General features: G+C 34.8%; 2 protein-coding genes across 2 annotated transcripts; both read left to right on the top strand.

Moving 5' to 3' along the window:
- Positions 1–7,791: 7,791 nt before the first annotated feature.
- On the top strand, positions 7,792–8,906 carry LOC132269994 (protein FAR1-RELATED SEQUENCE 5-like). The gene is made up of 4 exons (XM_059771220.1): positions 7,792–7,799; positions 7,902–7,968; positions 8,067–8,259; positions 8,359–8,906. Exons 1-4 carry the CDS (start codon positions 7,792–7,794, stop codon positions 8,904–8,906), a joined length of 816 nt encoding a protein of 271 aa, XP_059627203.1.
- Positions 8,907–9,435: 529 nt separating this feature from the next.
- Positions 9,436–9,909, top strand: LOC132269993 (protein FAR1-RELATED SEQUENCE 1-like). The gene has a single exon (XM_059771219.1). The coding sequence runs from the start codon at positions 9,436–9,438 to the stop codon at positions 9,907–9,909; it is 474 nt and encodes a 157-aa protein (XP_059627202.1).
- Positions 9,910–11,168: the final 1,259 nt, after the last annotated feature.

Below are 11,168 nucleotides of genomic sequence, written 5' to 3'. Positions count from 1 at the left end.
TCTGCCCCATAAAACAAAGCTTCAGCCACGTGAAGAAAAATCAAAGTCCAAAGATGTATACCAAAATCCTTTAAATGGACCCGCCACTAAATCACCACCATTTCAATTTCTTTTTCCTTGTTCTTTCTTTCTTATTCTCTAAATTATTGGCTACCACCCATTTTCATCCCATCCTTATTCGGCCGCTCCCTTCTTATCTCATCAAATGATACACAAAATATGTATATATATATTTAATATGAAACTAACTAAATCAAACCCATATAACATTTCATTTCAAGTGGTAAAACTCCAATTTAAAATTAAATAATCAATCTTTGATAACTAAAAATTATGAGATAAATATAATTTAAAGTCTTAAAAATTCGGGCTGTCATTTCAAGTGGTAAAACTCCAATTTAAAATTAAATAATCAATCTTTGATAACTAAAAATTATGAGATAAATATAATTTAAAGTCTTAAAAAATTCGGGCTGTCACAGTATTATGAAGTACATTGATTTGAATAAATCGAGAAATTTATTTAGAATTTTCGGGTCGTTACAGAAGGGTATCAGAGCCTGTACCCAGCTAGAAGTGTGAGTGTAGTGATGATGTATTTGACGGGTGTGAGTGGGCGAGCGTTTAGTTCTGGCAAGTTACCACTCATAGCCGGGTGAGTGTGGGCGGATGTCGTTCACTGGCAGCTACTTGGATGATTACTATTTGTGATTGGGCATATTTCCCGGGTTCACTTCTGGTTTTATTTTTGTAGGCGGGTGACGTCATTGATTTTCTACTGCAACGGTTACGGAGTGTGTGGGCGAGTAACTAGCATTGTTAGCTACCACAACGTTTTTTATGTCACGGTATCTCACATCGCCTTCGGTAAGGATTTTTGGATTATGTTTTGCCACTTTTGATGTTTTCGGGTATGCAAAAATTGTAGGGTCTGAATTTTGGGACGAAATTCTTTTTAAGTGGTGAGGTATGTGACAACTTGAATTTTTAAGACTTTAATTTAATTTATTTCATGACTTTTAAATTGTCATAGTTGATTATTTTAAATTTAATTGGAGATTTACCCACTTGAATTATTTAAAGGGGTTTGATTTAGTTTTCTTGTTATATATATATATATATATATATATATATATATATATATATAATGTGATGTTGAAGGAGCAGGCACCTACCGAAATGAGTAAAAAGAAAGTGAGCAGGTCGTTAGATGTTGTCCACAAAGTTTGTTGCAATCGTATATATTATATATATACATAGGAGTATATGTTTTGTCAGATGGAGACATTAAGATATTTTGAGGATAAAAATCGTCTCCAGTCGCTTCTCACTGGAATCGGTCCAGTTGTGGGACCCACGACTGAGGTGGCAAGGCAGGTAAAAGAGAGAAGCACTGTAGTTTTCCGGATACCTGCTTATACGTTTTGCTTTGCTTATACTCATTCTGTTTTGCTTATACGTTTTCAATATACCTTCCCTTTCTGTATTTCATTTTCAACTCAAAATTCCCCCCAAAACCAAAATTAAGGTTGGAGCCAAAACTGATCTAATATATATATACAGATATATGCCTCGGATATGTGATGTTTCTCTACTCTGATCTATAACCGAAAACGAAGATGCGAAGCCTCTGCTCTGTAAACCAACACATAAAATCGAAGCCTCTGCTTTGTAAACCAACACATAAAAATGAAGAATTATGAAGAGAAGGTCAATGATTTAGGCACATAAAGATTTTTGAAGAGAATGACCCAGTTGAGAGCCTCGGTTGGGAAAAATCGCCATACATTCCGATGACAAGCTGAACTTTTTAATCTACCTTCCGACGAGATACTGAAGCTGTGATCATCCATTCCGGCACGAAGGTGAAAGATTTCGGTGACAAGGTGAATGTCCGATCATCCATTCCGGTGATCAGCTGAAGCTCCGATCAACCAGTCATGCTAGAAGCTCTGATCATTATAAGTATTAGGTTGTTATTTTGAATTTTTTGTAACTTTATTCATAATGATATATGAAATCCGGTAGTGATTATTGGTAATCCAAAAATCTGAAGGCTGGGTTATTAGTTGTAATACCCCTAATTTAAAAAGGATAGGTTTGGAATTTATTTTATTGTTTAAATTATATTTTTATTTATTTAATTATGAATTGGGTTGTTTTAATTGAAAATTTATTTAAATTTCATTATGAGTTTATTGGGTTTTATGTTTATACCTTGTTTTAGTTTAATTGTTTTCATGGTTGTGTTTTGATTGCATTTAGTTATTTTTTTTTGGATTAAATGCTTTACTTGATTTAATTTACCTATTTAATTGATTTAATCTAATTTAATAAAATGGTTTGATTAATTTAATTTAAGTGGTAATTATTTTAATTTAATTGTATTTTTAAATAGGGTTTTGTTTTAAAAGTCAGTTGTTGCCGACGTAGGTTTTATTAGGTTTCTTTGGGTCGGTGAGGATTTTTAGGAGGGTTGGAATTAATCTAGGGTTTAGTAAAACCCTATAAACATATGTGAGATGTCTGTATAGGGTTTTAGAAAACAAACAAAACCCTATTCACGTCTCTAGAGATAGAGAAGCAACAGAGTAGTTTTGCAGTGGGAATCGTCGGAAAGCTTTAGAGACGGCGTAGAGATTTTGAACAAAGATCTCAAAGGCAAGTTCTAACCTTACTCTCTCCCTTATACTCATGTTCTTTGCATATTAAATTGGTTCCAGGTTTATTATATGATTTTAAAACAAAAATAGATAGGCTATCTGTTACTAGGACGCAAACTGTTAGTCTTAGGTTTGGTTTGATAAACTGTTAAAGCTTGGGACTGATCTTGCATTGTGCTTGGTTAAATTCATATTAGTAAGTATAATCAAGGCTTAAACCCACATTAGAATTTACTGGGAATTACTTAGAAATTTCTGGAAATCAAAACGGTGATCTGTAGAAGGGTTAAACGTAGCCGGAAAAGAGAACACGAGGCAGAGGAGGGGGAGAGCCGGCTCTCCCTTGATTGGAGCCGGCTCTCCTTGAGGTGGAGGCGGCTCCTAGGCAATTGGAGGCGGCTCCAAGGCTATTGGAGGCGGCTCCAATATTTGGGGAGCCGGTTCTACTTTTACTTTCCAGTTTTTACTACGTTCTGTTTGTGGTGTCTTCAGTTTTCAGTGAAGTGGCTTCTTGGGGGTTGATTTTCTAAGTTTTTCTAAGTAGAATTATGACTGTAATGGATGGTTTAGCAATGGTTTAGAGTAGGATTAAAGTCTCCAAGAACAGAATAATACAGAATTGAACTCAGAGCATTAAATGTTAAAAGTCTGTGGAAGTATTTCTGTGTGTCTTACAGAGATGTATGAATTTGGTGAATTCTCTGTGTACCTCCTGTTTATGGGATAGTGTTGATTGAATAGGGAATTAAAATATTTCTTGAAGCACATTGGAATCTAATTTAGACACTTAAGAACTCTAAGTATGAAGAACAGAGAAGAAACGCTTTAAGTTTGCAAAGAGACGGCTCATAGAAGCAAAGAGCAGGCTCTTTACAACCAAAGAGCAGGCTCTAAGCAAAGAAAGAGCAGACTCTTTCGGTTAAAAGAGTAGGCTCTTTCATTTGAAAGAGTAGGCTCTTTCACGGGCTTCCAGTTTTGCGTATTCTACGACCAATTTGGCTACGGAACTCGGATTTTGGATTTTTCAGAAGCTGTAGGAAGCTATACTTGGGTGTTTTGAGATGTTCTAAGTCTAATCAACACTTATGAGAGTGGATTAAAGTTTAATAAACCAATATGTGTTTATAGCTTAAACATTAGTAAGCATCGACGGAAGTTGTTCATTATAGTGCAGAGAAATTATAATTTTATTGAACTTAATTTATATTCTCTGTGGATGGAAAATGGATTATTATGATGCTATTAATAGTGACAAGCATGATAATTAATATAGTTAAGTTTATTGTACTTGTCATGGACTCGTGGACGAGAATGATGAATTATCTGCATGCTCAGAAATATGATAATTTATAATGGAGATATGGGATGAATATGATAACCTATATATTTATTTTATATTCATCATGGTATTAATTGATATGTCTTATGATTTTGGGTTATCAATTACTGGAGTAAACATGTTAGTCTATATTTCTATTTATGCTTATTACAGCTCAGTTGCTATGTGCATTGTTTATGTTTGGTATCAACTGTTGGATGGAATGGATTGTATGTATCGGTATGAGACGGTGACATACTAGGTTTGGACAGCACAAGTTGCTAAGTACTACCTATTTGGAATGAGGGTACGGGTTATTAAATAAATCTTCCTTATATGTATGTAAGTCGGTGCGGTTGACTACGCCGAATGACTTAATGGATTTCTTGTGGATGGATGGAATTGGAGTTTAAATATATTTTTATGGTACAGTGACATGAGCTTGAGTCTCAGAGTCAACGGTTAGGATGCGTATATGCAGTTGGATGTGTAGCTGACTGTAGGGATTGAGGTATACCCTGTTTAGGCTTAGGTACTCATACCCACTCAGGTGCGATTTGTGTGATGCCTTCTATTCAGATTGAGACCCTCTTCATAGTCTAGCGAGGGTCCAGTAGTATGGATATATATTTATGTACGGACTATTAGCTATTGTTGAACTATTTAGTATGTACATGCGTATCGGGTCTCTGCTTGGATTGCAGTAGGATAGAACTTGTTCGTGGGCCTGACCCACTCCTATTTTACAGGTGTACGTCAGTTCCAGGCTTGAGCTTGTTCGTGTGGAGCAGAGACGGTCACTCATTCTTCCGACGATGTAGGATCTCTTTCCAGATGTTCGACTTGGATTTTATCTTCAGTTTTACTTTGATTCAGTTTGGGATTTTTATATTAGGGGTCCACTAGAGATGGATTCCCGAGTTGTTAAAAGATTGGAGATTTTGGATTGTAGGATTTTAAGTTATTAATATTTTAAGGTTTTTATATTGAGGATTTCTTTTATAGTTTCTTTCCGCTTATTCTTTTATTTCTTAAATCATTTTTGTAATCTGTGTTCGTTTAAAATACTTTAATTGTTTGGTATCCCTCGGACTCGGGTCGGACTTGATCAACCCGTGTCTCAGATCTGAGGGGTATCACATTAGTCTTGATGAGCATGAATGCTTTTTATTTTCAGGCAACCCGAGAATTGGGAAGCTTGTTGTTGTGCATATTTAATGTTCCTATTTATCTTTTTTAGCCTTTTTCTCTTTTTCTGAATGAACCCTTTTAGTCATCACTGAACAAAGAAAATTTTATATTGTATATGCATATACCAGATTTTGATGCTTGTTCTTCTGCCTATTATATGTCCATATTTATCTGTTTTAGCCTTTGTGAAATAACTTTATTTGTGAATGAACTATATTAGTGATCAGTTATAATAGAAGTTTAAGATTGTATATGCATATACCATTTTGAAGATTGTTCTTGTGCCAATGTTATGTCCATATTCATCTGTTTTAGCCTTGTCCAATTCTAAACTTTATTATTTTTCAGTTTGAATAAAATTGTAGAATAGTATCTGTATATCCCAAATATTGAAAGATGTGATGTTGTATTTATGAAAGTGTTGACATATGTTATAGAAAAGTTGTGTTGTGAAGGTCAACATATGTCACATGTTGTAAAACGGTTACATTAATGGTAATGCATTATAGTAGTGTAGAAGTCAATTATATGTGCATATGTTAGGTTTGCCACCAACTGTGTTCATATATAGTGTACAGTTGCCATATTTGAGATGTATTTGATCTGTTAACATATGACACATGTTAGGAAATGGTAGCATGAATGGTAAAGTATTGTAGTAGTGTAGAAGTAAATTTTATGTGGATATGTTAGGTGAAAGATGTGATGTTATATTTATAAAACTGTTGACATATGTTATAAAGAAGTTGTGTTGTGAAGGTAAAATTATGTTTGCCAAAAATTGTTTGCATACCTATGTTAGATGTATTTGTTACGGCAACAGATGCCACATGTTATGAAAAAGTTGCATTAATGGTAATTCATTATAGTAGTGTAGAAGTAAATTTTTAATGGATATGTTAGGTTAAATATGTGATGCTGTATTTATGAACTTGTTGACATTTGTTATATAGAAGTTGTGGTGAGAAAGTCAAATTATGTTGGACACCAATTGTTTTGATATCTAATGTACAGTTAAAGAAAGTTATATGAATTTGATCTGTTAACATATAACACTTGTTAGAAAATGGTTGCATGAATGGTAAAGCATTATAATAGTGTAGAAGTAAATTTTATGCGAATGTGTTAGCTGAAATATGTGATGTTCTATTTATGAAACTGTTGTCATATGTTATAAAAAAGTTGTGATGTAAAGGTCAAATTATGTTTGCCACCAATTGTTTGCATATCTAATTTAAGCTTGAATTATGTTAGATGTATTTGTTATGGCAACATATGCCACATGTTAGAAAAAAGTTGTATTAATGGTAATCCATTATAGTAGTGTAGAAGTAAATTTTTAATAGATATGTTAGGTCAAACATGTGATATTATATCTCTGAACCTGTTGACACATGTTATATAAAAGTTATGGTGAGAAAGTCAAATTATGTTTGACACCATTTGTTTTGACATCTAATGTATAGTTGAAGTTTGTTATGTGAATGTGATCTATTAACATATGGCACTTATTAGAAAATAGTTGCATGAATGGTAAAACATTATAGTAGTGTAGAAGTAAATTTTATGTGAATGTGTTAGCTGAAAGATGTGATGTTCTATTTATGAAACTGTTGGCATATGTTATAAAAAAGTTGTGCTGTGAAGGTTAAATTATATTTGCCATCAATTGTTTGTATCTAATTTAAGCTTGAATTATATTAGACGTATTTGTTATGGCAACATATGCCACATGTTAAAAAAAAGTTTCATTAATGGTAATTCATTATAGTAGTGTAGAAGTAAATTTTTAATGGATAGGTTAGGTCAAATATGTGATGTTGTATTTCTGAACCTGTTGACATATGTTATATAAAAGTTGTGGTGAAAAAGTAAAATTATGTTTGACACCATTTGTTTTGACATGTAATGTACAGTTGAAGTTTGTTATATGAATTTGATCTGTTAACATATAGCACATGTTAGAAAATGGTTGCATGAATGTAAAACATCATAGTAGTGTAGAAGTAAATTTTATGTGAATGTGTTAGCTGAAAGATGTGATGTTCTATTTATAAACTGTTGGCATATGTTATAAAAAAGTTTTGATGTGAAGGTCAAATTATGTTTGCCACCAATTGTTTGCATATCTAATTTAAGCTTGAATTATGTTAGATGTATTTGTTGTGGCAATATATGCCACATGTTATAAATTTCTTGGCTGGATGTTAATGCATTATAGTAGTGTACAACTAAATTTTATGTGGATTTGTTATGTTAAATATTTGATGTTGTACTTATGAAACTGGTGACATATATTATACAAAGGTTGTGCTGTGAATATGAAATTATATTTGCAACCAGTTGTTTGCATATCTAGTGTACACTTGAATGGTGTTAGATTTATTTGTTATGGCAACATATGCTAGATGTTAGAAAGTTATTGTTTCAATGTTAATGCATTATACTAGTATAGAATTAAATTTTCATTGGATATGTTAGGTGAAAGATGTAATGTTGTATTTATGTATTTTACAACAGTGTACAATTGTAGTATATTGCATGTATTTGTTATGGCACATATTAGAAAATGGATGCATGAATGGCAATGCATGATATTAGTGTAGAAGTAAATTTGATATGGATATGTTAGGTGAAAGATGTGATGTTGTATTTGTGAAACTGTTGACATATGTCATATAAATGTTGTGCTGTTAAGATATACTTACTTTTTTGTCATGTTTTTGTAGGTCTGCTATTATAGTTATGGCTATTGGAGAGACAATTATTAACATTGAAGAGACAGATAGTGATTCAGTTTGCGAAATTCCTGAAGTAGAATGGATACCTCGCGTTGATATGTAGTTTGATTCCGAAGAAGCGGTTTATGATTTTTACAATGAATATGGTGGCAGAGTGGATTTAGTATTCGGAGAGAGTACAAAAACAATAGTCGGAAGGATGGAAAACTAACATCTAGAAATTTTGTGTGTTGTAAGGAGGGAAAAAGAGGTGAGGACAAGAGGGACAGGAAAACAAAGAATCGAAGGGCTGAAACACGCACCGATTGTCGTGCACGCATGCTTATTGCCTTTAATGTGAAATTTGGTAAGTACATTGTAAAAGATTTTAAAGATACTCACAACCATCCCTTCATCAGTGAGGATTGTGCCCACATGATGCAGTCGCAGTGAAAAATAAAGTCAGTGCAAGCTACTGATGTGGAGTTGGCTACCGATTGTGGAATACCAGTTCGTAAAGCCTTTGAGTTAAGTTCGAAGCAATTTGGTGGTAGAGAAAGTATTGGCTTCACGAAGGTTGATGTACAAAATTATATTCGGACGAGAAGACAGAACGACCTTAAACTTGGTGATGCGAATTGGCTGATGAATTATTTCCAGACACAGTGTTTGGAAGATCCATCATTCTTCTATGCCGTGCAATTGGACAGCAGTGTAATGATAACAAATATATTTTGGGCCGATTCAAAAATGATATCAGATTATGGGCATTTTGTAGATGTGCTGACATTTGATACCACGTACAAACTTGTTCATAGGAATCGGCCTTTTGCAGTTTTTCTCGGTTTGAACTATCACCGGGAGACAGTTGTGTTTGGAGTAGCTTTCATGTATGATGAGACAACCGATTCTTTTGGTTGGTTATTCAATACATTCTTGAATGCCATATCCCATAAAGCACCAAGGACGATCTTGACCGACCAAGATGCTGCAATGGCAAAGGCATTAGTTTAGGTCATGCCCGATACAAAACACCTTCTATGTACATGGCACCTAATGCAGAATGCCCAAAAGCATCTTGGGAATTTGTTTGTTGGTGGGAAAAGGCATAAAAAGTGTGATATCAAAATTAATGTACGAGATTGAAGGTGAGGAAGAATTCTTGCTGGAATGGGCGTGGATGGAAAAGGAATTTGCTGCAGAGAATAACAAGTGGTTGGCCAACTTATTTGGTTTGAAACATGTATGGGCCAGGGCATACGTTACACATGTGTGGTTGGCTGGTATGCGTACCACATAGCTTAATGAGAGCTTCAATGCTCGCTTAAAACAGTACTTAGCGAGATAATATGCACTGCCAGAGTTTTTCAAGCATTTTGAAACACTTTTGTTCGACAAGCGATACAAGGAGTATGCAGCTGAGTATGACTTGCTGCATAAGATGCCCAGGCTGAAAGCAAGGTCTCCTATTTTAGATCAAGTCGGATGTTTATACACTACTAATATCTTTGACCTTTTTCAGGAATAGTTAATAGTAGCTAGCATGAGTGAAAATGTTCGGAAGTGCAACGACCTTGGTAATGGGGTTTTTTCATATGAAGTTGCGGTTTATAATGATAACTTCCATCGGGTCGTCATAAGGACAAATGACGACTTATTATCATGTTCATGTGAAAAATTTGAAATGGAGGGTATCATGTGCAGCCACACTCTGAAAGTCCTTAAAGATGTGATGTATGCCAGTGAAATACCCAGCCACTATATTTTAAAAAGGTGGACCAGAAATGGCAAGGACGGTAGGGTGGAAGACATAATTGGCAGCGATGTTATTACAGATCCTAGATTGGAAATTAGGCGAAGACACAGGATCCTTTGTCGTTATCTAACTGAAATTTCTGCCATTGCATCAGTGAGCAAGGAGGGATTCAACAATGTTTTGGTACAGGTGAAAAGTTTGAAGAAGATTGCTCAAGGAGCACAACCTAATCCCAGGCCTGCATGTAACCAAACCGCATGAGCCAATGCCATGGGAAACAGCTTTACAAATATAGAGCTGAATATTCATGCGCAAACCATAGAAGGATTGACTTCAAAAGGGATTGCCACGAAAGATACATTGAAAAGAAGAAGACGTAGGCTCATACTTGCTTTGGAGAGAGCCACTGCGAAGAAGAGAAAGGCCGTTATGCCAGGTCGCAGTCGTACTACGACAACCCCTACGTATATTTTAAACAATGTGAGTCTTATTTTATGTTTTATATATCCCCTACCCGATCTATAGTCTAACGTATTAATGAAGTGATGATTTTTGGTGAATGGTGCTGAAATACAGTAGAGTTTTTCTGCTCTGATGAATGTTATATGCCAACATGTTCAACATAGGGCCACGATTGGGATAACAGTCCAGCTACTTATTTTGGTCAGCCCATGACTCCATTAAATAACCAGGTATGTGATGTTATCTAAATTAATTAAACTCATGAAATTATTTAAGAAATTTAACGACCTATTTTTGCATGCATGTGATATAAAAAGGGAGTTGATGTAGATGTTGTACGTGACACAAATTTCTCGCTAATGATCCAAATGCCAAACATGAATTCTACATTTGAGCAACAAGGGTTCTAGGAATTACCATGATATGGTAGCAGGGTACAATAAGTGTACTTCATCGCGATTTCTTCGTTATTGCCATGGTTGCATTTCCTTTATTTTGCTGAGTGGTCAAGATATTGTTGGGGTGTGACTGTACATGATATCTTCTACTCCAGTATATTTGTTATGTTAAAAATATTATATTTAAGTCAGAACTGCACTTCCCTTTTTATAATGAACACTTTATATTTGACCATTTATTCCTTGCCTTCATTGCAATTGAATGGTTTGTTTAGTATATTAAAGACCCTACTTATTATTTTCAACCTACGCGATGCCTCAGATCTATATTTAGGGCATCTGTATCTCCATAGCAGTCGTCCCATCCCATTTTTAAATTGACAGCCCTTTAAAGTATAAGCAATGGCTGGCCGTCGGTTTTACCTTGTAGTGAAGGGCCGGAATGTTGGTATATACATGAAGTTGGCGGAATCAAAGGCACAGACACGAGGGTATGCTGATGCAAGGTATTATCCATACAAAACTCATGCACAAACTGTTCAAGCCCTGGGTAGATGGAATGCCCACTTCCATGGTGAACTGTTAAACATGGATATTGGTGCGGTAGAAGATGGTATTGAAGTTGTGAAAGGCGGTCCACCTCCACATCCGCTTGATCCA

Source organism: Cornus florida, unplaced genomic scaffold (genome assembly GCF_030987335.1).
Source record: "Cornus florida cultivar Cherokee Brave unplaced genomic scaffold, ASM3098733v1 CherokeeBrave_3.0.0_Hap2_Chr08, whole genome shotgun sequence".
Classification (NCBI taxonomy): Eukaryota; Viridiplantae; Streptophyta; class Magnoliopsida; order Cornales; family Cornaceae; genus Cornus; species Cornus florida.
The sequence above is the reverse complement of the archived record's forward strand: the minus strand, read 5'-3'. Positions and strand labels throughout refer to the sequence as shown.

What these genes read in the sequence shown, in the direction of transcription:
- LOC132269994 (XM_059771220.1), top strand. An exon ending in AAGAGACAGATAGTGATTCA is followed by an intron (nt 7,969 to 8,066) that starts GTTTGCGAAATT and finishes ATATGGTGGCAG; the next exon opens with AGTGGATTTAGTATTCGGAG. An exon ending in TGCCTTTAATGTGAAATTTG is followed by an intron (nt 8,260 to 8,358) that starts GTAAGTACATTG and finishes AAATAAAGTCAG; the next exon opens with TGCAAGCTACTGATGTGGAG.
- LOC132269993 (XM_059771219.1), top strand. Translation starts at nt 9,436, where the DNA reads ATGAGTGAAAATGTTCGGAAGTGCAACGACCTTGGTAATGGGGTTTTT.